Source organism: Archocentrus centrarchus, chromosome 4 (assembly GCF_007364275.1).
Source record: "Archocentrus centrarchus isolate MPI-CPG fArcCen1 chromosome 4, fArcCen1, whole genome shotgun sequence".
NCBI lineage: Eukaryota > Metazoa > Chordata > Actinopteri > Cichliformes > Cichlidae > Archocentrus > Archocentrus centrarchus.
This window is the reverse complement of record NC_044349.1, coordinates 33,458,294-33,484,025: the sequence shown is the minus strand read 5'-3', so window position 1 is coordinate 33,484,025 and position 25,732 is coordinate 33,458,294. Positions and strand designations below refer to the sequence as shown.

Here is a 25,732-nt window from a genome sequence, read left to right as displayed (position 1 = left end):
AGATAATCCCATTCAACCCTGTCAAAGGCCTTTTCAGCATCTGAGAGTAAGATCTCTGAGTGCAAACACTTTTTGTCCCTTGAATAGATTATATTTAGTAATCTTCTAATATTAAAAAAACAACTGTCTATTTTTAATAAACCTGGTTTGGTCTTGTGAGATAACAGTCGGTAAGATTATTTCAAGATGTGTGGCTAAGATTTTTGCTAGTATTTTATTATCTACATTAAGTAAGCTCACAGGTCTATGACTGGTTGTTTTTGACTAGGAGCGGTTCAGGGAGGAGGTGGAGGAGCTTGATTGTTTTTCACAGATTACCTGTCTCATACTGTCTTGACATGGTCACAGTTTTAACAAATATGTAAAAAACAGATTTATAAAGTTACGTACTGCAGCTTTAATCTGTATAATAGAGAAACTTGTGGCTTTAGTTCTTACTGTCGATGATTGCCATTTTTACACATTTAGCTTTGTGGTTTTGAAATAGCACACATTTTTACAAAGATTGTTGTTGGTTTTAAAAACAACATAACTTTATGTATTGTTTATGAAAGGCAGAGAACAGTTAAGACTATTGTGATGAACTATGAATAATTGTTTTACATTCTGTGATAAATGATGGAAGTCACCCAGGAGTATTAAATAAAAATTTATAAATTAAATTTATTTCAGCTCTGAGTGTTTAATATCTAGGTGATTTTATAGGAATGTGGATCTTTCAGATCAATTTCAGAAGTGATTTTGATCATGTTTCACATTTTATTGTGTCATATAGGGTCAGGCACTGGTCTTGGTCTTGTCTCGGTCTCGCCCTCCCTTGGTCTTGACTCGGTCTTGGACCCTAAAAGTCTTAGTGTTGTCTCTGTCTCGATACACTCTGGTCTTGGTCTTGTCTCGGTCTCGGGTTAGGTGGTCTTGACTACAACACTGGCACTGCTATTATTTTGAACACAACTGTATATCTTTTTACACCTCTGTTTGGAGAACCAATGAAAATGCCTTCAAATCTAAGGTCTAAAATTAGGAAATTTGTCCTCATAAAGGTTACTGTCATCCATGTCCTCAAAAATAACACTACTAAACTGAATTCTGAACATGGACAGTGATGTTCAAAAAAGGGAAGCCAGCAGCAGTTTTAAATAATTTCAACAATAAACAGATACTCAGGAGTGAATCTTGTCCAGCTTGAAATCCCTCTGGTGTGGCTGTTATTTTCTCTGCGGTCATCTCAATATCAGTTTTATTAAAACCTTGCCATAGTGTCCGTTTATACAGTATATATAAGAGGAAGTTAACAAAGAAGATATGTTTTCAATTGGTGATGTTATCTTCCCCCTAAAGCAGTTCTCACTTATTTTCTGTTATGCACCCCCCTAGAAAGAAGAAAACCTTTTGTGCCCCACCACTTTCACGGGGGAGCCTGTTCTAGATAGGGATGGCACGATACCACTTGTCTATGTCCGATACCAATATTTTACATTTGGATATCTGCCGATACCAATATAAATCTGATCTTTTCTGTATTTTTTTTGTTTAAATATATATTTATTAAATTTTCAACAAACAAAACAACACAAAAAAAGTAAAATATAATAATTAAAAAACATTTGGCCCGTAAACATCAGTTTCTAGGGTCCCAATCCAATATAAAAAACATAGCACATCACATTGTTAGTGACTAATACAAGACCATATTCACTGATAGTAATTATAATACAAAGGCCTTTGTAAAGATTTTAGAAATATTCATTCCCATATATAACAGAAAGGGTTCCCATATTTTAACAAAAATATCATCTTTATTGTGTAACCTGCATGTCAGGTAATCAAGAGATATGTAATTCAAAATAACCTTATGCCATTGTGTTTTTGAAGGAATGTTTTCTATCCAGTTAAGGAGGAGACATTTTCTTGCACAGAAAGTCAACATTCTATAAAGCTTTCTATTATGTTTATAAGTAACAACTGGATCGGTTATTCCTAGTAATAAAAACAAAGGATTGTTGTTCAATTTAGTAGAAAAAATTTTATTCAGTTCCCCACCAATAATCTGCCAGAATTGCTTAACTTTATTACATGACCAGAAGCAATGTGTAAGAGTGCCTATCTCAGTTTTACATTTTAAACACTGTGGAGATAAGGTAGGTTTAAATTTTTGCCTTTGATAAGGAGAAATATGGTCTCTATGAAGAATCATAAGCTGAATCGCTGTGACTCTGTTGCAAATACTTAAAGTTTTTATATTCCTCCAAACTTCAATCCACTCATCCTCAGTTATATTACAATCATTTTCTCTTTCCCACAGATCCCTCAAGTAAAGTTTTTTGTTTGCTTTATGATACTTAAGAGCATTATAAAATTTACTAATAAAGGTTGCTGGTTTGGTCATAAAAAGTTGTCTATCTGTTTCTGATATATCCTGACATGTCAGCAATGTAGTATTTCTTATTATAAAGTCTCTGATCTGTAGGTACCGAAAAAATCTTTATTTGAAACATTGTATTTTTCAGTTAATCGAGTAAATGACATTAGAGTAGAATTTTCCATCAAATCCTGTAATTTAAGTATTCCTTTGTCAGCCCAGATTTTGAAATTATTATCCATTATTCCCGGCAAAAAGTTGGGGTTATTACAGATTGGAGTAAAAACCAAGGTTGTTTGTGACCTGCCTTCTAATTTTCTGATTATATGCCACCCCGTAACTGTGGCTATAGTAATTGGGTTGTGACAAACAGATTTAAGGGATTTTGCTTTCTTTAGAAAAAGTAACGATGTTAATGGATAGTCAGACATAGAGGTCTCTATATCAGTCCAGAGTGAGGTATATTTATTACGTACCCAATCCACGATAACACGCAGGTGAGCACTGAGTTGATATGTTCGGATGTCTGGGAGGTCAAGGCCCCCCTCTGCTGAGGAGCGACTTAGTGTGTCCATTTTAAGGCGTGCCTTTCGTTTTGACCATATGAAGGAACTAAACCATCCATTTAGTTGTTTTAAGGCCTTGCTTGGCAGTACTACTGGGACCATTTGTATTGGATAGAGTAACCTGGGAAAAATGTTCATTTTCAAAAAAGCAATTCGACCAATCCAGGATAAAGGAAGAGCATTCAGTCTCTCCAAATCTAGCCAAATGCGTTCAAATAAGCGGGAAAAATTAGCCTTATACATTTGGTCAAAATTAGGTGTAATTTTTATTCCTAGATAAACAAACCCCTCTGGTGACCATCTAAATGGAAATGTACATAGAGGAATATTTTTTAGCCTGCCTAAAGGCATAGCTTCAGATTTACTAAGTTTATTTTATAACCAGAGAACTGGCCAAACCAATCAACTGTCTCAATTAGGCAGGGAATAGAGACCTCAGGTTTCGTCATTAAGATTAATACATCATCAGCATAGAGAGTGATCTCATGCTCTCTGTTTACAATCCTGAGGCTGTTTATATCTTTATTAAACCTAACAGCCTCTGCAAGAGGCTCTATTGCAAGAGCAAAGAGCAGTTGTGACAGAGGACAACCCTGTTTTGTACCTCTTGAGACACTAAAATATGAAGACCACAATCCATTTGTGCGCACAGTTGAGAGACAATTTTCATACAGGAGTTTTACCCAATGTGTGAACTTTTCCCCCATTCCAAACCTATGTAGCGTATAAAACAAATATGGTAATTCCACACGGTCGAATGCCTTCTCTGCATCTAGAGATTATTTTTAAAAATTGTTTTTAAATACCTGGATCAATTTTACATAAGTCAACAGTCTCTCACACAACAAATTTAAAATCCTTTAGTTGTCCCACATACAAAACTAAGGACTGGGGGGACAGAGCTTTTCAGGCAGTGGTGCCAAACTCAGGAACTGATTACCACTCCATCTCCATTTAGCTGAATGTGGCATCTTTTAAAAAAAAAGCTGAAAACTTTTCTGTTTAACCAGACTTTCTGTTGACTTTATTTTTATTCTTTTTCTTTTAATATGGTAATGTAATGTAATGTTTTAACATGGTGTTTTACTTTATTTATTTATTTTTTTGATATTGTGTTTTAATTATTGTACAGCACTTTGTGACTTTTTGTCTGTGTAAAACGCTGTACAATAATTAATTTCACTTACTTACTTACAACAATCGCTCTATCACCTGAATCCTGTTGCTCCTATGTGAGAAGGTGATGCACTGGCTTATGGTATGTTGCAAATTTTATTAGGGCTACAACTATTGATTATTTTAGCAATCGAGTATTCTATGGATTATTCCATCAATTACCCAAGTAACTGGATAAGAAATACTTTTTTCATATTAACAGTTCATCTGCATATTTTAACTTCCGTACTGCAGTTTTTCCCTGTATGAAACAAACAGGGTGGATGGAGCAGCTACAAAGTTCTCTTTTCTTCACTTACTGATCAGCTGGTTGATGAAGGACCTCCAGCTGTTTCCCCGTAAAAGTTTAATGGAAGTTACAGGGGGAAACGCTTCATCTGGACGCTTGAAAAACATTTTGTCCGCTCCATCTGAGCTCACCGGCGCCACCTCTTTGCGCTTGTGCAGACAGACTGCAGGTAAATCAGCTGACTGCTGCTGTTGTTGTGCTATCAGTGTTTATGTTGAAAAACTGGGGGTTGTGTGAGCGTAATCTTCTAATGCTTTATACTCACAAGCATTCTCCTAAATACATTTCTACTGCAGGTCTATGTTTAGTCACTAATCAGGGATTAAAGTATCAAAAATATTTTGACAGGGAAGGGGTCCTTCCGGTACCGGACGGTCACCAGTGCTAATAGCTGCGCTTGCTAGCAGTATGTAATGGTAAATGGTAAATGGACTAGCTCTTATATAGCGCTTTTCTACTCAGTATGAGCACTCAAAGCGCTATTACAACATGAGCCTGTCCGGGAAAAAAATAACTGCTGAAATTTTCAGCACAGCGAGCACAACACCCAAACACGGCAGAGAGCGATGGACGCGTGGAAAACATGTCAGCGATGATTGCTCAGTGTCAAAGCAAATCTGTCGCAGCAACGGAGAACTTTATAGAATCTGAGGAGGGGGTTTTTTCCTAACTCCTGATCACTCACTCCACTGCAGCAGGTAGCGGTAATGCAGCTCTAAGCTGGTTTAGTCAACCGCAGACCCACAAGAAGAAGACGACGACAGAGATCTGTAAAGCAGCTAATGAGGGTCGGATCGGATCGGATTGCATTTTTTATTTCTTTCCGATATCTGATCCAGTAATTTAGGCCAGGATTGGACCGATACCGATACTGAATATCAGATCGGCGCATCCCTAGTTCTAGGCTGTGAGTAGGCAAAAAAAATTTGCACCAGAGAGCTATTACTTACTGCACACACTCTGACAATGTGAGCACCACTGCCACCTACTGTAGTGGATGTGCAATTACACTTAATTTGAGTACGGCAAAAAAAAGCATGTTCCCTGGGGTCAGACGTGCCCCCACTATTTGGGAAGCACTGCCCTAAAGAATATACTTCTCAAAAAACCTCAAAAAATCCTCAAAAAACACACAGTAAGCAGTATGTGAACAGTAACATTCTACAGCGGTTGGTACATGGTAAAAAGCTGCTGAATCAACAGCTTAAGTTGCTTGAGAACACATGGTCCTCACACAGATTGTACAAGTGTGTGAGTGATTGAGCACGTGAGAGAGAGAGAGAAAGAGAGAGACCCTCACAGTTTTGCAAGTAGGCGCCAGGCTCTTCTTGATGAAGGGCAGAGTGATGGAAACAAGAGCTTCCTGGAAGATTCTCTTCCTCACTGTGCTGCTGTCATGGTTGTATTGCTGCAAGAAGACAAGATATAACACTGGTTAGAGTTTGTTTTTGTCATTCTATTCTGCTGATTTCCTGCCTCATCTTGGACTCTAACATCTTTTCATGATTCACAATTCTAAAATCCATATTTTCCTAATCTTGGGCCTTGGAGCAGCACCTCAGCTCATCCTCTGTATGAACAGTCATTTTAGCTCCCTTTCCATCCACCCACCCACCCATCCATCCATCTTCTTCCACTTATCTGAGGCTGGGTTGTGGGGACAGCAACCTAAGCAGAGAAACCCAGGCCGTTCCCTGGCCCAAAAGCGCAGGGAACAACCCTCTTGGGAGACTCTAGCAGGGGCAAAAACCCCTGGACAATATAGCCAATGGGATCAATGAGACACACAAACCGCTACACCATGATAAGTTAGTGATTAGCAGAGGGGTAGCTTCCATTCCACCCCCTTTTAAACCAACTTTCTTATTTTTGGCTACCTATACCAAACATTTGAATAGCGATTGGGTGTGGATTCTGTTCTCACAGCCTGCCCAAGATGACCACATTAGGCATATCCACTCTCATTAACATTGTAGAAAAAAAAAAATTAAAACCTTTTTATGGTTTTATATTTTATAGTGTTTGTTTAATCTGCTTTAATGAAATTTTAGGGCCTCATTGTTTGAAACTTTGGTCACATTTAATATAAACATTTGTTTCAAGCCTCATTCACCTGTTCTCTCTCTTACACACACACACACACACACACACAAACGGTGCAACTCGGGATTCAGTGTCACTCCCAAGGATACCTCGACATGCAGACTAGAAGAGATCGAACTGATTTGTAACCCACTCTAACTCCTGAGACACAGTCACCCTGACTCTTTTTTTTTTCTTTAATAGAAGATGCAGGTGCTATGGTGCTTGGATTATCTTTTTTGTGACTGACCACAGTATGAAAAACTGCATCTCCAAAACAATGCTAAGCAGTGCAGGGGCCCTCTAAGGAACTGTTCTGTCCCCATTTCTGCTGTCCTTGTAGACATCTGATTTCCAGTACAATGCTGACAGCTGCTTCCTACAGAAGTTTTCTGATGATTTAGCTGTTGATGGCTCCATTTGAGAGGGGAAGAGAATACAGAGGAAACACGAGCAGCATTGTGGGCTGGGGTGAGAACCATCTCCTTCTGAATACTACAGAAAACAAGGAGTTGGATGTGGATTTCGGGAGGGGAAAGTGAAAGACCCAACCAACACCAATTATTATCAATTCAGTTTTATCTTTATAGCACCAAATCACAACAGTCACCTCAAGGTGCTTTTTATTGTAAGGTAAAGACCCTACAATAATAACACAGGAAGTGGAAGTGCCTTGTACCAAGTAACTTGGTGTGCAGTTGGTCAGCAAGGTGGACTAGAGGAGCCACATACAGATGGCATACAGTACAACAATGGGTCTTGTGGAGACTAAGGTCAGTTAACATCTGTCCACTTCTGCTGTACAAGGTCTACCACACAGTGATGGCCAGTGTTCTGTTTTTTGCAGGAGTGTGATGCAGAGAAAGCATCTGCACAGCTAACAGACAGAATAGACAAACTGATCAAGAAGGCTGGCTCTTCTGGCTGAGGTTAAAATGGACGTGGTCCAGCAGGTGACAGAAGAGAGAATGCTGTGTAGAAAAACAAACTGATGCCTAAAACTAATCTTGAAGTTGTATTAACACTCATAGAGAATAAGTAGAACTGACAGCTAGATGGAGGGACCATTTTCTCTTACATGCATTTGGCCTGACAGTTCTTCTGACATCCATTTCTGGAAATAGGTGAAAATTCAACATAAAGAAGTAGATGTGAACCTAATCTTATGTTGAGAGGTTAATAAGGACTTGGCTTCTTTCATGAAATCTTTGATGCTACAGAATTCTCTAAAAGCTTCAGGATTCTGTGAGTGTCACTATCTCTCCCTTTTAAATGGAACCCGGGGATCTTGAGCGGACCTTGAGCACTCTGTGTTTGACCTTCTCGACGGTAGAGCTGGCATCGTCTGGGTTGTCCTGGATGGCATTGTTGAGCAGCTGCTCAAATGTATAGGCTGCATTCTCAATCAGCTAAAATGGAGATGCAGAGGATGAGATCACATATAAAATAATATACAGAAAATATAGCTGAACAATTTATCAAACCTGATTGAAGATCAAAATTAAAATAATTGATGTGCCATTCAAATCATGGGTATCATTATCATTTGTAAATTTAAAAAAAAAGGAGAAACAGTTTTTGATAAACCACATTATGATTTTTAAATCACTTTCTACAAAAAACTGATTCCAAAGTTTTCTGACGCTAATATGACATCATTGGAACTGGTTTAATCAAGTGTAGATAGCAAAGTTAAAGCAATTTAGGAAATAAAATTTCCTCTTTTTGTTTTTTGTTTGTTTTTTGTTACCTCTTAACTGGAAGAAGAAATGTAGCTAATTATCCAGTTGCTTTGATAAAATCAACACTGGTTTTTGCTAATAAGAAAAGTGAAGCGGCAGCAGCAATCAGAAACTCTACTGAGTAAATAGGATGAATTTACATGTTCATTCATCCTAACTCTTCAGCAGTGAGTCATAAAATGCTGGCTAATAAATGATTTAGGAAATCCTTCCACCTGGAGTTGGTGTTTCTCAGCAGAAACAGTCTGTCTGAAGGAGGGAAAGGGAATGCAAATAAATCAGCATGCCAGTGAGTGAATTTGTACCTCCTGCAAGTCAATCTGAGCACTGTGAATCACTACTATGATGTTAGAGAATCCAAATCTCTCCTGCAAGTGTTGCAGTTTAGCCTGCAGGGAGCTGATCTTCTCGTAGCAGCTCAAGAGGTTGGGTCTTACCATAGCAGCTAGAGCCTGAGACAGAGAAATAGGGAGAGGGATAGAAATTAACCAGATTAGCTCATTTAGGTACAGCTGTGAGTAGCACTTCACTTGATTTTGGCCAGGCTGCTAAATTTGTCAAACTAATTCAGTAACGCTTTCTTTTATGGCCTGCCCTTAGGCCTTAACTACGTATAATTTACAGGGATTTATCCTATAAGTAAATTTAAGTTATGTGTAATTAGGCTGTACTATTTTGACCAAGGCTGAATTATTTTGAATAAAGCTGAATTATTTTGAATAAGGCTGAATTATTTTTAATAAGGCCGAATTATTTTGACTAAGGCTGAATTATTTTGAATAAGGCTGTATTATTTAGACTAAGGCCATAATTACTATGACTAAGGCCATACTACTTTGACTAAGTATTTTACAGGGATGTACCCTCTAAGAACAATTCTGTTCTTAGAGACAGAATTCTTGCAGGTTGATAGGTCATCAACTACTTATTTCATGCAATAAAATGCAAATTAATTTTCAAAATTGATATAATGTGATTTTTTGGATTTTTTTTAGATTAAGTCTCTCACAGTCAAAGTGTACCTACGATAAAAATACAGAGCTGTCCATTTGTCTGGGAAAACTTTGTCATGGTCCTGGGCGTGACCCCTTGTTTCTTAGATTACGGTCTTTTGTAGTTATGTTACCCTAATTGTTACTGTTTTGTTATATTTCATTTGTTCCACTCATGTATTCCTAGATAATTTCCATTGCTTTATACCTTAGTTCTCCCTGTGTTCCATCCCATAGTGTTTCCCCTCTGTGTGGAGTTTCCTTTGTTTATTTTTCGCAGTCTGTCTTACTGTGTTGTGTCTAGTCTGCATTCTCTTTATGTGGTGTCAAGTTTGCACGTGCGTATCAGTCTTCTCACTTCCTGTTTTATTATGATATGCCATCTCTAGTGCTTTATTTTGATTTAATTCCCTGAGTCGTGTTGATGACATTATGTTCAGTTCTATACAATATTAAATAAAAATGTAAAAAAAAAAAAAAAAAAGAATTTAAAGCATTGATGATCAGGCCCTTGCACCCGACGTGCGTTGACCCATGGCGCGTTCGAGCTGTGCTGCGCTCGGAGGCTGTCGCTGACGGGAGATTTGCAGGCTCATCTTGATGTTGTCAGCCCAGCAGGCTACCCGTACCTCACATTGATTGGCTGCCGAACATCTCTCGCCTCCAATAGGTGGCATCAGTGAGCGCCCACGAATTAAAGCGTCATGATGCTGTATGTAATGCCTTCACCCATCAATGAAATTGTAATAATCATAGGATGATGATCATCAGTGTACTGCTGATTTCCTGTCACCAGTAGGTGGCGTTATGATGTGATACAAAGCTGGTAGTTGGGTGTGTCCTGACTCACTCACCCTTTCATGAATCATGTGAAGTTTGGGACAGATTGGACAATGTATATTTGAGTTGTGACAATTTGGTGACCTGTGGTATATGATTGAATTCCAAAATTCAGAGGGTTGCCACGGCAACATCTTTCAAGAGTCTATAAAACCATGAATAACTTTTGATGGGCTACTTGTGTAGATGATCTGGAGCCATTTTTGTGTCAGTGGGTCAAATGCCCTAGGAAAAGATGATTCAAATAGCAGGCGTGATAATGGCAAAAATTGACACCTTCAGTTGAAGATGGCCAACTTCCTGTAGGGTTTGGGGTATTGGTCCAAGAGTCTTTTTTGTACATCTTAGGATGTTACACGAGCCTGCACAATTTTATGTATGTACATAAAATGTAGCTCCAGGGCTACTCAAAAAACCTGATATTTCATCATATTTCCAGGTCCCACTAGGTGGCGCTCTAATGTTTATGGGCTTTATGCATATCATTGTGTTGAGGGTAGAAGGCTTATCAAAGCACTGAAGTCTGAGGCAGATTGGGCAATGTGGCTTTGAGTTACAGCCCTTTTTGTCTTCTTAGTGAAACATTGACCATTGCCATCCAGCCAGGGTCACGCCCTCTGGCAAAAACTCACAGTTTTGAAAACAATGTAAGACCAACTTCTTAAGGCTTTACAGGGGAAATTTGAGATGGTTCTGCTCAACCACCTTGGAGCTGTACCTCAAAGTGTAAAATATGACATTTCCTGTTCCCACTAGGTGGCGCTGCAACTGTTATTAAATATTGTCATATGTATGTGTTCAGGGGTGAACTGTCATCCCACTGAAGTAGTTTGATCCAAATTGGATTATGTAGGTATGAATCAGAGTCAATCAAAATTTCCTGGCAAATTTTCAAAATTCACGGGGGCATAATGGCCACGCCCCCTTGGCAAAAAGTCACCATCTTTTAAATTTAGATTCCCCTTGGGGTGTAGATTAGACAAACCAAATATGAAGTTGATAACATCCATAACCTCTGAGTTATTAGAAACAGTTTGAGGGATGCAAATCGCCAAATTTGCATAATTAATTCAAAATGGCAGACTTCCTGTTGGGTTTAGGGCAGGGGTATCCAAACTTGCGCTTCCGGCCCCGCCCACTTCCGGCCCGCAAATTTATGTCAAAAATAACATAAAATTTGGCCCTTTAAGTTACTTTTTTGACATTTCACTTAACCCTCTTAATTGGAGGGGAAGGCTCCATAGTCACCCAGGTTATTAGAGATACTCAGCTTTAGTTAGCAAATAAAACCTTTAATGGTAGGACTGTGAGTATACATTAAGGGCTGTGTGTGTGTGTGTGTGTGTATGTTGGGGGGGTAGAACCTGAGGAAGAAACCTCTGGCAGAACCAGCCTCAGGGAGCCATCAGCCACAACCAGTTAGAGGTGACGGGACGGAGACCGGTCAAAAGGCATACCTGTGTTTACATGCCTTATTAAAGAAACCATTTTCTTAAAATCAAAAATAAATGGGGTAAGCAGTCATTCTGATGGTGTAGATGTTGATATTTAACTTGTTAACTGGCAGTGTCCCGCCTGCGGGACGTTTGTGGTGCGTTCCGACTTTGAAGCCTCATACCATCACAGTAACACTGCAATCCGCTCTTAGGATGCTTTTATATTAAAGAGTAGACCCTCCGAACTGGATTGACACCTCATTTGGCCAATCATGATATAAAATGGGTTTTCCAGAGCCAATAACAACCAGACAGTGTCATGTGACTTTTCTGGACATGCCCCAAATACTCTACAATCGTTCTGATTGGTCAGCTCTGACCCAAATTCTAAAACCACAGATGTATAGCCAATAAAATTCCTGACACGTGGGTATATGGCATCTTGGGGTGTGTTCTCACATGGACTCACAAAGTTGCTGCACAATGAGTGCGTATTATGTGCGCAAAGTTATGGAATTATATTTAGGTCAAAAGTCACGCGCGAGCAAAAACACAATCCGCGCAAATAATTTTATTTCACGGGCTCAATTCACATTCGCTCAATGAATTTCTGCGTGCGTAGAACTTAGTAGCCACACGAAAAAATGGTAAATGGACTAGCTCTTATATAGCGCTTTTCTACTCAGTCAGAGCACTCAAAGCGCTTACACAACATGTTTACATTTACCCATGCACTCACATTCATACAAGCACTTCCATGTTTATACTAAGCTAAGTGCTTTTAATTAACTAGCATTCACACACATTCATACGCCGACAGGATGGTCGGAGAGCAACTTGGGGTTAAGTATCTTGCCCAAGGATACATTGGCATGTAGCCTGGAGTAGCCAGGAATCGAACCGCTGACCTTCCGATCAGTAGGTGACCTGCTCTACCTACTGAGCTACAGCCACCCAAAAAGAAGCCAGTGCGCAGGTGAAACTGTCTGCTGTGCGCGCCCTGCAGCAGTTTCATGCGCCCGTGGGTGACTCTCTGCGCGTGGAACAAAATTCTACGCACAAAACCAATTTCTATGCAGTGAAGAAACAGAATTTTGACCATCCAGGGCGGAGCCCAAAGGATTCACAAGCCCTCACGTGACTGGTCCCTTTTAAGTCAATCACGCCCACAAGGCGAGGGAATATCGCTGCAGACCATGCAATGGTGCAATAGTGTGGATTCTTCGGCCATCGGCGGTCAGACGCAGCGCTCAACTATTTGAAAAGCGTATGCTGGGTGTTACCCCCCTCCCCCCTGTTATACGCTTTGTACGCTCTGGAAAAGTCAATATTTATTAAACATCCCTTACCAAAGTCGTACTAAATCATTTCGGCAGATTTTTTAGCGCAGTATACCATATAAAATTGTTTCAAGGTCAGTAAGCACAACAAGAATTAATACATAAGGCGCACCGGATTATAAGGCACACTGCTGATTTTTGAGGAAATTTAAGGATTTAAGGCCTTATAGCCCAAATATACGGTAAATATAATTCCATAAGTCAAGCCGGAAGTAAGACTCTGTGTGCTGTAGTGACTCGAGAGTGTTTACAGTACTTTTCCTCACTATCAGATTGTATAAATATCTCAAAACAAGCTATTTTTCGCCAACGAAGTGACAAAGTGACTCACGAGAGTGGATTATTATTTATTAGCAGACTTGTCGCTGATTCTACCATTTTATCGCTGCGGAATGAACACGAACAAACAGCTGTTACTCGGAAGGCGTTTCATAGTAAGTCTAAGTTTTTATTCCCAGCTCGTGCTCGGATTATATGCCGTTTAGATGTAAATATGTATGTCTCAATGGGCTTTCACGGTGGTTACACAATGGCTAGGAGCAATGTTTATTGATATTCGTGATATTCGCTTTGTGGAGGGCTTTGGGTTCCTTTATGTTTGGGGGTGGGGGTAATTGTTTGCGAGGAGGTTGTAGGTTGTATATCAGGACAACTGGGAGGATTGTGGGTTTTTTATGTGTATATGTAGTGTTTACATTCACTTTAACTGTTGATCAATATGCAATTTATTTATTTTGTGTGTGTGAAGGAATAGACTGGGGTTTTTTTTGTGAATGAAGGCCAAGTATTTTCCTTCTTTTACAAATTAGGGCAACCTCCGATTTATATGTCTATACTTATAATTAATTGACATTATCAGTAACTTTGTGTATAGCAGAGGATTCCGCAGGGTAGTATCTTTGATTAGAGCCCTCATTGATGACTGTAGGTTGAAGCATTGAGGAGTTAAAGCCATTTGAAGTCTGCATATCAAAGGCTGACTTACATGTGCCTTTTGGTCTCTCCAAATGGCACATGTGAGACCACGCCTGGACATCAACACACAAAAACCTTTACAAAACAGTAGGTTTTTGTGCTATCTTGATAAAATTTGAAATACACGGTAAAAAGACTTCATTCTACAGCTTCATTATATTTTCCAATCCATACCTTCTACACTCAGTGTGTAGTTACATAAAAAAAACAGGAAAAATCTAGACGAGGCAAAAATTGTCTAATTTTTCTGTGTTCCAAACTTAACAGCTACATACTAGGGTTTAATCCCGGTACCCGGGATCAGGACCAATCAGGACCATTTCCTGTTTCCTGGGAAACGTTAAGACGGGAAACCGGGAAAAAGTCGTGCGCGTCGATTTGACTTTCAGAAAGAAAAAAAAGCCTCAGAATGTTAAATTTAAGGAAATATTGAGAGAAGGGTTCATTCAATACGAAAAGCATTACTCTTCATTTCAGGTATGTTCAGCCTCCGTTCAAGGTTGGCTTCAGCCTTCATCTCAAGCGTTTTAATAGAGGTATTACACAGTTGTACTTTTTCCTCTTTAATTTGTTGAAATCATAGGCAATGTGTTTAGCCTAAGGTATTTTGTATTATATAATTTTATATTATTATATATTGTTATATTGCATTATATAGGGTATAAAATATGCCTGCCCTGAACAATAAAGAAATATCTGTTTAAATTCAAATGTTTCTTTTCCTCGTTTGCAGCCGCTTACTAACAATCATGAATTAGGATGTGGGCCTAATGTGTGAAGAAAGTATCATGAAATAGATTACTTTAACATATTTCGCTTTTAAAATGGAGTTGAGTAAAATGTATATTTTTTAGGCTATAAGGATTGGCCAGTTTTTCAAAAGACGATTCACAACGAACCTACTTTAACCCTCAGACACGGTGTTATAAATTTGCTGTTGCCAGAATGGCAATGACCAAGTCGTAGTGCATTACTCAAGGCCCTGTGTTATGCCATATTATAGTGTAGTACGGTAGTTAACTTTTCAATGACTATTACAGCGTTCCACTGGTGGAGATATAGTGCAATAGATGTCCCCACGACAGCGTGGCTGAGCCTTTATCAATGCTGTGTGGAGATGAACCGTATTGTTTTGCACCAGAAATTGTAAAATAGCTTGGTATAATTCCATGTACAATGCAGGAATATTCGAATTATATTTGTTAAGGGAGTGTTGAGGAACGATACAACACCGTATAGCTCGAGCACTCGAATGCCGAGATGTAGGTTTTATTGCATTAATCAAGCCAACGTTGTCCCCTACTGGGCATAACAGGACATAGCTGGAAAGCTACCCCTTCAATATCAGAATAGGTTAAGCCCGACACAGGCTACAGAAGGCCTAATTAAAATTTAAAAAAAAAACTTTTTCCCAGGATTCCCGGGAAATGGCTCATCTTTTCCCGGGATTTCCATCCATCCATCCATTCGCTTCCGCACATCCTGTTAAGGGTGGCGGGGGGGCTGGAGCCTATCCCAGCTGTCATAGGGCGAGAGGCAGGGTACACCCTGAACAAGTCGCCAGCCTGTTGCAGGGCCAACACAGAGGGACAGACAACCTTTCACACTCACATTCATGCTCTCATTCACACCTATGGGCAATTTAGATTAGCCAATTAACCTAACCCCAGTAAGTGCATGTCTTTGGAATGTGGGAGGAAACCGGAGTACCCGGAAGAAACCCACGCAAGCATGGGGAGAACATGCAAACTCCACACAGAGAGAGGGAGAGGCCTGGGCCAAGGTGGAATCGAACCCAGGCCTTCCAGATGGTATTCTTACTGTGAGGCAGCAGTGCTAACCACTACGCCACCGTGCTTTTCCCGGGGTTTGATTCATGTAATTTTTGGGAAAAATATTAAACCTTACTCCACACCCCTCCCTGTTCTACAGGCAAATTGGATTGGGTCTAATTTTGTCTCAGTGGCACAAAAAAAATTCATTTCTTACAAGTTTCTCAAATATTTTCATTACAAGTAAAGTTAACGCTACAGGACGATAATCATTTAATGACTTAGGTGCTTTAACTTTGGGCACTGGTACAATAATAGAGTCCTTCCAAATACGTGGCAGTTTATGAAACTCAAGAGGTTTTGAGAAAAGAAATGAAAAAATTCCAGCCAATTGCTCTGCGCAGTTTTTAAGGAGATGCCCATTTATTTTATCTGGGCCTGGACTTTTCTGCTCTTTCACCCCTTTAAATGATTTGAGCACCGATAATCTGTCAATATTAATAACTGACTGTTTTGGAGAAACATCCCTGAACACAGCCAGTTCTTCATTAAAATTCTGAATGTTAAAACGATTGTAAAAAAGGTTCAAATCATTTGCCAGCTCAAAATCAGACATACCTCCAAAAGAAATAGGACACTTCCTGAGTTGCAAACCCATAATAGACTTAACCCCCTCCCAAGCAGGGCATGAGCGTCCTGTGTCCAGCAGTGACTGCACTTTATCTTTATATTTAATTTTGGCAAGCTTCAATTCTCTTTTCACTTGCTTTTGCAACTCTCTGCTATGAATAACATCACCACGGTTGAATGCAATATTCCTCTGATTAATAATACTTTTCAGAGCTTTGGATACCCATGGTTTGTTGTTTGGAAATATGCAAATTTCCTTCTTTGGGATTATCAAGTTTTCACAGAAATGAATGTATGCTGTGACAGTCTCTGTAATTTCATCTATGTCATAGCAGGTTCTTTTGAATAAGTCCCAATCGGTACAAGAGAAACAGTCTTGAAGGGTCTGAATAGACTCTGCTGACCACACTGGAACCAAGCGATGCTGGGGTTTTGTTCCTTTCAGGACAGATTTATAGGTGGGAACCAAATAAATAACATTGTGGTGGACATGCCAAGAGGAGCTCTGCTAAGAGATTTATAAGCTCCCTTAATGGAGCCATAACAAAGATCCAGAGTCTTCAAATTCCTCGTGGGGCAATTTACATATTGATGCAGGCAAGTGAGCAACCTCCCAAGTTTACATTGGTTAAAGTCACCCATTACAAAGTTGGGGGCATCTGGTGCAATGCACTGCAGTCTGTGTACCGTCTCCACTATGTTCATAGTGGCGACTTCCACATTAGCCCTCGGGTGAACGTACACAAGAGTAACAAATAACTCAGGGATATTCACCCTAAATGCTGCTCTACAACTTTACCCCTGGTGTGCAATTCCTGGTTTGTCTGTGTAGATTCTCAGTCATCCAGGTCATAGTAGTCTCTGGAGCTTGAAAAAAGGCGACTGGACTTCTTTTTGTTTCTTGAAGATGTTTCACCTCTCATCCAAAAGGATGGCACGTGATTATGCACATGAACAATAGAGGGTCATAACCACCTCCAGGGGACTCCAGGGCAAGATGGCGGCGCGCACAGATGCAGCGGCTCACGGCTCTTCCTTTCGGTGCTCTTTTTTGTACTTTTTGTATTTCATATTTGTTAGTTTTGGTGCATTTGTCTCTGCAAACAACTGCTACACACGCCAGGATCTTGTGGACATTGGCTACCGGCACAAGATATCAGTATTGAGTGATTTTCACTACACTCATAACATCCCAGACAACATAGCAAGACCGCCGGGGGCTCCGTGGATTGTTATCGGGTCTGGAAGGCGCCGCCGACGGCGGAGGGAGAGGAAGCAGAAGCGGGGCTGCAGGTCCGGCTTTATGCTGAAGCTGAAATGCCAACCACACAGGCCTCCTCTGCCGAGCCTGTATCTCTCCAACGCCAGGTCCATGGTAAATAAAACGGACAACCTAGAGTTAGAGCTGGCTGTAAATCGCTATGTTCGTGACTGCTGTGTAATGATTATCACCGAGACCTGGCTAAACCCCCACATTCCCGATGCTAGCATGCAGCTAGCAGGCCGCACTCTGCTACGCGGAGATCGGACCAAGGACTCCGGTAAGAGCAGGGGAGGGGGTCTCTGTATTTACGTGCATGAGGACTGGTGTAACAACGGAACAATCATAGACAAACATTGTTCCCCAGACCTCGAGTACATGTCTGTAAGATGTCGGCCCTTGTTTCTACCCAGAGAGCTAACAGTAGTGATCGTCACAGCTGTGTATATAGCTCCCGATGCTAACGTTAGCATGGCGCTCTCTCTCCTGCTGAACGCCATTAACGAACAGCAGCGGGTCCACCCCGACGGTGTTCTTATTATCGCGGGAGACTTTAACAAGGCCAACTTAAAGACTGTACTCCCGAAATTCCACCAACATGTCAAATGTTCCACAAGAGGGGAGAACACTCTGGACCATGTTTACTCCAACATTAAGCACGCTTACAGAGCCAAACCCCTCCCCCACCTCGGCCAGTCCGACCATCTTTCCCTGCTGCTCACCCCAGCATACACCCCCCTCAGACGGAGAGCCAGGCCTACTGTAAAAACCATTACAACCTGGCCTGAAAACGCACTCTCCGACCTACAGGACTGCTTTGCATACACAGACTGGGACTTATTCGAACACGAGGACCTAGAAACATTCACAGGGACGGTACTGGACTACATTAAGTTCTGTATCGGAAATGTGACTGTCAGCAAAAACATCCGGGTTTTCCCTAACCAGAAACCCTGGATGAACAGCCAGGTCCGTTCACTCCTCAAAACCCGTGATGCTGCCTTCAGGTCAGGCGACAGAGCTCTGTACAGTGCTGCTCGAGCTGACCTGAAAAGAGGAATTAAAAAAGCCAAAACGGACTACAGGAGGAAAATAGAGTCCCATCTGTCCAGCAATAACACACGGGAGGTGTGGCAGGGCATTCAGAACATCACAAACTTCAGAGGCTGTGATGTGACTGCAGGAGACCTGAGTGTGTCACTAGCAGAGGAACTTAACTGTTTCTTTGCTCGCTTTGAGATGCCTCAGGACCACCCATCTGCTCCAGTCCTGCCCCCCCCACCAGGCTGCACCCCACTCACTGTCCAGAAGCATGAGGTACGGCGCGTGCTCCTGGCAGTGAACCCCAGGAAGGCTACCGGACCAGACGGAGTACCTGGCAAGGTGATCAGAGCGTGTGGCCACCAGCTCACCCTGATTCTCACCAGGATTTTCAACCTCTCCCTGGCCCAAGCAGTCATCCCCCCCTGCCTAAAAACAGCCACAATCATCCCCGTGCCCAAAAGGTCATCTGTCACCAGCCTAAATGATTACCGCCCTGTGGTCCTCACACCGGTAATCATGAAGTGCTTTGAGAGGCTGGTTCTCCAGCACATCAAAGACCATCTGCCCCCCACTTTTGACACCCATCAGTTTGCATATCGAGCAAACAGATCCACAGAGGACGCCATCGCTGTAGCTCTCCACTCTGTGTTGAGCCACTTGGAGCAGCAGCAGAGCTACGCTCGCATGCTCTTTGTGGATTACAGCTCAGCGTTCAACACAATCATCCCGGACATTCTCACCACCAAACGGCACACCCTGGGCCTCCCCCCTCTCACATGTTCCGGGATCAAGGACTTCTTAACCAACCGGCCCCAGACTGTGAGACTTGGCCCCCATCTCTCCACCACCCGCACACTGAGCACTGGCTCCCCACAAGGCTGTGTGCTGAGCCCCCTCCTGTACTGCCTCTACACCCATGACTGCAGTCCGGCCCACAATAACAACCTCATCGTCAAATTTGCTGACCACACCACAGTGGTCGGACTCATCTCGAAGGGAGATGAGGCAGCTTACAGAGAGGAGGTCCTGAAGTTGACAGCCTGGTGTTCAGAGAACAACCTGGTACTGAACACCATGAAAACCAAAGAGATCATCATCGACTTCAGGAAGCACAGGACTGACCAGCTCCCCTCTACATCAACGGCGAGCATGTGGAGAGGGTCCACACCTTCAGGTTTCTTGGTGTCCTCATCTCTGCTGATCTTTCTTGGTCAGATAACATCACAGCTGTTATCAAGAAGGCTCAGCAGCGACTTCACTTCCTGAGGGTCCTCAGGAAGAACAACTTGGACTCAAACCTGCTGCTGACCTTCTACCGCTCATCCATTGAGAGCCTGCTGACGTACTGTATCACAGTATGGTACGGCAGCTGCACTGAGGCAGACAGGGTCAGGCTTCAGAGGGTAGTCAAGACAGCACAAAGAATCGTTGGCTGCCCTCTCCCCTCCCTGATGGACATCTACACCTCCCGCTGCATCAGCAGAGCCAGGAACATCATCAAGGACAGCTCACACCCTGGCTTTGACCTGTTTGACCTGCTGCCCTCTGGCAGGCGCTACAGGTGCATCAAAGCCAGAACAAACAGACTCAGGAACAGTTTCTTCGCCAGAGCAATCACCACCCTGAACTCACACACTCACCCGCTGTAACTGTGCAATATTATATTATTCATACTGAACAATATCTGACATTCCTATATTGTGTAATATCCAGTATTCATTCACTAGTGCAATATTCATTCACCAAGTGCAATATTCATCATCTTCATTATTATATGTATACACATATTTACTTTTCTTACAATGTACAGATGCACCAATGTATGTATATATTTTTATACATTCTATTTTTTGTATATTTTACACATTGTTTATTTCTGTATATCTCTTGATTATATTGATCATACTAGATTATAATATTTTTATAACATTTTTATTTTAGAGAGTTTGATTTTCTGTTACATGGCACTGAACAGGAGTGGCCCTCCAATCTCATTGTACATCCTGTATAATGACAATAAAGGCATTCTATTCTATTCTATTCTATTCTACTACACCCACAGGGGTTTAAATACCTGGGGCTCTCCACCATTTGATTGAGAACTGAAGAAGCCTTTCGGATGAGTGCATTACTCAAGGCCCTGTGTTATGTCATATTATAAGCAACTGTGGAATCCTTTTCTCTCTGTCTTGCACATTTCTTGTTTTGTATATGATGTAACCAATATTGATAAGCTGTCACTATATGAAACTGTAACCTGAAAAAGAATGTGCCAGCACTTCACGTCATACCCAAGGACATGCAGTCCTGACCCAGATTAATCTGTAAAACTGTTTGAAATGGCTTTATTACATTTGATTATTGAGCTCCTTATTCCATTGTTTTCGTGTCATTCCTATTCGATAAACAAACACACAGAAACCTAAAGGCTTATGCAGCAACACTCATATTATTTACATTTCTTCACTGCTAAATTTAAACATCATGTCAGACTAAGTTAACAGTTCATCTGAATATTTTTATTTTAACTTCTGTACCTTTACTGTAATTTTTTTTGCTGTGTAAAAAACAGCAGTGAATGGAAGCTGCTACAAAGTTTGCTTTTCTTCATGTTGGAGCTTGTTGATCAGGTGGTTTGATGAAGGACTCCTCCAGCTGTTTCACAGTAACAGATTTAATGATGATTACAGGAACAAGAGCTGCTATTTTGGACACTAGAAAAAAAAAATTCACTCCACCCGAGCTCACTGTCTCAGTAACATCTCCTTCGCTTTTCACTTTTTTGTGTAGGGCTGCATGGGCTTCATGTTGTCATACTTTTTATTCACACGTGCGTTCCTAAATACATTTCTACTGCAGGCCTGTTTTCACCCACGTTTAGTCGGGCATTAAACAAAGGATCAAAGCAAAACATTTGCATCGAGGATTTTTTTGTAATCGAGTTTTTTGAGTTACTCGATGTTTGTTGCAGACATAAAATGCTCTATTGGGGTGATATGGTACTGTGAGGTCTTTAAGCAGGTTATTGGGCCTGATTATCCAAGACCTTGTATGTGAGAAGAAGGATTTTAAGATACATTCCTTGTTAAACTTTTAATGTCGACCAGGTCACCAGGAAACTATATTGGGTCAGAGGTAAATTTGGGCTCGATAAACTTCATTTAGAAGGAAACGTCTAGTTTTTGAAAACTTGCCTATATGTTCAAACAAAACTCTAACCTTGCACATTACCCTGGCCACTCACCTGTGAGTGTTTACTATGAGGTGAACTACAAAAATTATTTCTCCCTTTCAAACACAATACTGGACTTCAACAAGTTTGATCCTTTATATTAGAAAAAGCCAAACAAATAAAACACCAACAAACCTTTTTCAGTCGTTCATTATCATGTCCCTGCAGAGTGTCCTGACACACCTGGTCCATCATTTTTTCAGTTAGCTGATGTCCTTCCTGGAACCCTGCACTGATTGGCTCCATCAGCTCCTCCAGGACCAAGCCCAGGTATGGCTGGATGGATTCAGAGCACAGTTTCTCAGCTGGCTCAGCTAATTTGTCTGAAGGAAAAATAAACAGCATTTCAGAAAACAGCCTGATTCCATCACTCTGCATTCCCTGTATGAAACTGCACTTCATGAAATTGCTGCATGCAGACCAATACAACTCACCTGTCTATTTCTGAATGTTCTGAGTAACAAGGCTATCAGAAGGATGAGAATACCTCTGATTTTTATCTCCAGCTGCCTTCTCAAGTTAAGAATCTGGTCCATGTCGGAGTGAATCAGCACCTCCTGTTGCCGTGCCAACATCCTACATTCCTCCTTCAGTGCTGATAGTCCCTCAAACAGGTGCTCCTGGACCAGTAAATGTGCTGCCTCCACTGTCTGAGAGAAGGCAACAAATTCATCAAAGTAATTAAAAACAATTTTGCTTTCAAAATGAGTTGCAAGACTGCACAAAAGGGCCAAGAGGCTTCGTGAATAATGTATTATTCCACACTGAACTTGTTAACATGATCAGGCCAGAAAGATGTTTCAACTATAACCCTACATTTTGCTGTTTAACAACTGGCAAATGATACCTTGAATTAATTTAGCAGCAGCACCGGTCTGTCATGGTGAAAAGGGAGCTAAGCGTAAAAGTGAAGCTGACATTTTCCGGTTGATCTACGTCCCTACCCTCACCTGTGGTCACGAGCTTTGGATAGTGACCGAAAGAATAATAATACAAGCGTCAGAAATGAGCTTCCTCCAAAGGGTGGCTTGCCTCTCCCTTAGAGATAAGGTGAGGAGTACGGTCATTTGGGAGGGGCTCAGAGTTGAGCCGCTGCTCCTCCACATCGAGAAGAGCCTGTTGAGGTGGCTCGGGCATCTGATTAGGATGCCTCCTGGGTGCTTCTTGGGTGAGGCGTTCTGGGCATGTCCTACCTGGAGGAGGTCCCAGGGCAGACCCAGAACATGCGAGATTATGTCTCTTGGCTGGCCTGGGAACGCCTTGGGGTCCCTCCAGATGAGCTGGTGGAGGTGGCTGGGGAGAGGGAAGTCTGGGCTTCTCTGCTCGGGCTGCTGCCCCTGTGACTCAGCCCCGGATAAGTGGAAGAAAATGGATGGAATTTAGCAGCAGCATCACTTGCAAATGTAAATTACTCACAGAAAACCAAACTCTTTTCTTCTCATTCTTCTTGGCTTTGAGGCCAGGCAGCATGTCTTTCTCCAGAGATGGCAGCAGTTGCTCCATGACCACATTGGCCAACACCTACAGTAAACACAGACAGAAACACTTGAACATAACCCAAGTTGCTAAAATCCAAAATAAATGTGTCTCATCATCAACCAAAACAGGGCAAGATTAACCTTTTATGGAGCCTCTAGATTGGCTTTTATAATGGTAAGACAGGGTTTCAAGATTTGATCTGTCTGATCATTTCTTAGTAACATTTACATTTACTTTAATGGATTACACAGCAGTGGGGAATAAGTTTTATTACAGTAGAAGTCTTCTGAAAGTGCTGTAACTAAGTTTAAGGATCTAATTCCTTCATTGTTATGCTCTTCAGTGCCATGTGCCAACACAGTGCAGAGCAGCTACCTAAACTCTGCTCCCAGTGAGGTCGATTATCTCGTCAATAGTTTTACATCCTCACTGCGTATAACTTTGGATACTGTGGCTCCTCTGAAAAGGAAAGCTTCAAATCAGAAGTGCCTGACTCCGTGGTATAATTCACAAACGCACAGCTTAAAGCAGATAACCCGAAAGCTGGAGAGGGAATGGCGTCTCACTAAATTAGAAGATGCTCATTTAGCCTGGAAAAAGAGTTTGTTGCTCTATAAAAAAGCCCTCCGTAAAGCTAGGACATCTTACTATTCATCATTAATTGAAGAAAATAAGAACAACCCCAGGTTTCTTTTCAGCACTGTAGCCAGGCTGACAAAGAGTCAGAGCTCTGTAGAGCCGAGTATTCCTTTCACGTTAACTAGTAGTGACTTCATGGATTTCTTTACAAATAAAATTTTAGACATTCAAGAAAAAATTATTCATAACCGTCTCAAAGATTATTCTTCATGTTCGGCTGCTTTCAGCACTGCTGGTATTTGTTTAGACTCTTTTGCTCCAGTTGATCTTTCAGAGTTAACTTCAATAGTTACTTCCTCCAAACCAGCAACATGTTTGTTAGATCCCATTCCTACTAGACTGTTCAAAGAAGTCTTTCCAATTATTGATGCTTCAATCTTAAAAATGATCAATCAGTCTTTATTAGTTGGCTATGTACCACAGACCTTCAAGATTCAAGATTCAAGATTCAAGAAGTTTATTGTCATGTACACCGCAAAACACTGTGGTTATGCTGAGCAATGAAATTCTTACTTGCGACTGCTTTACAAACAATTGAAATAAGCAACTAAGTTAAAATAAAATTTAAGAACTAGTATATTAGGAAAGTAAAAGTAGAAAATAAAAATAAATAAATAATAAAGCAAGTGCAATATATACAGATATATACAGATGAAAGAAAGGCAGGTAATCACAGTTTGGTAATCAGTCAGTGGTTCAGTAGCCTGATGGCCTGTGGATAGAAACTGTTTTTTAGTCTGGTTGTTCTTGCTTTTACACTCCTGTAACGTCTGCCAGATGGCAGGAGTGTGAACAGTGTGTGCTGTGGGTGGGTACGGTCCTTGATGATGTTGTGTGCCCTCTTTATTACCCGGGTATTATAAGTGTCCTGTAGTGATGGGAAGGCAGCTCCACAGATGAATTGTGCTGTTTTGATGACACGCTGGAGAGCCTTCCTGTCCTGACTGGTGCAGTTTCCTTTCCACACCGTGATGGAGTTTGTCAGGATGCTCTCCACAGTGCATCTGTAAAAGTTGCTGAGGAGCTTGGGGGATAATCCGAATTTCCTCAGTTTCCTTAAGAAGAAGAGTCTCTGCTGAGCTTTCTTGACAGTCTGTGCTGTGTTGTAGGTCCAGGTGAGGTCTTCACTGATGTGGGTGCCAAGGAATTTGAAGGTCTTCACTCTCTCCACCTGAGTCCCGTTGATGAATAATGGAGCATGCTGGTCTCTTCTCTTCCTCGGGTCAATAATCATCTCCTTAGTCTTCTCTGTATTTAAGGAGAGATTATTTTCCTGGCACCAGGACACCAGCTGGGCCACCTCTTCCCTGTAAGCTGCTTCCTCTCCCCCAGTAATCAGCCCAATGACGGTGGTGTCGTCAGCAAACTTGACGATGGAGGTGTTGCTTTGGGAGGGGATGCAGTCGTAGGTGAAGAGGGTGTACAGGAGAGGACTGAGCACACAGCCTTGTGGGGTCCCAGTGCTCACTGTCTTTGTTTCTGATGTCCTGGTACCAACTCTGACTGCCTGAGGTCTGTCTGTAAGGAAGTCCAAGACCCAGCGGCAGAGGGAGGGTGGTATTCCGAGGGTGAACAGCTTTTCAACCAGCCTGCTTGGAATGACGGTGTTGAAAGCTGAACTGTAGTCTATAAACAGCATTCGAACATAAGTGTCCTTATTTTCAAGGTGTGAGAGGGCTGTATGGATGGCTGCATTAACAGCATCATCAGTTGAACGGTTCTGACGGTATGCAAATTGCAGGGGATCTAATGTGTCCGGAATGGATCCTTTAATATGGGACATGACCATCCTCTCAAAGCACTTCATTACAAGTGAAGTGAGTGCAATGGGACGATAGTCATTCAAAGAGGTTGTGTTGGTTTTCTTGGGGAGGG

General features: G+C 41.5%; 1 protein-coding gene across 1 annotated transcript in view; it reads right to left on the bottom strand.

Moving 5' to 3' along the window:
• niban1a (niban apoptosis regulator 1a) overlaps positions 1-25,732 on the bottom strand; it is a 173,682-nt gene that overhangs the window by 18,051 nt on the left and 129,899 nt on the right. Inside the window, exons 7-12 of the mRNA XM_030728390.1 lie at positions 23,156-23,260; positions 22,227-22,389; positions 21,875-22,062; positions 8,523-8,669; positions 7,774-7,884; positions 5,694-5,801 (exon numbers count right to left, since the gene is read on the bottom strand). Of these exons, the coding sequence (XP_030584250.1) occupies positions 5,694-5,801; positions 7,774-7,884; positions 8,523-8,669; positions 21,875-22,062; positions 22,227-22,389; positions 23,156-23,260 (822 nt within the window). The remainder of the gene's footprint in view (positions 1-5,693; positions 5,802-7,773; positions 7,885-8,522; positions 8,670-21,874; positions 22,063-22,226; positions 22,390-23,155; positions 23,261-25,732) is intronic.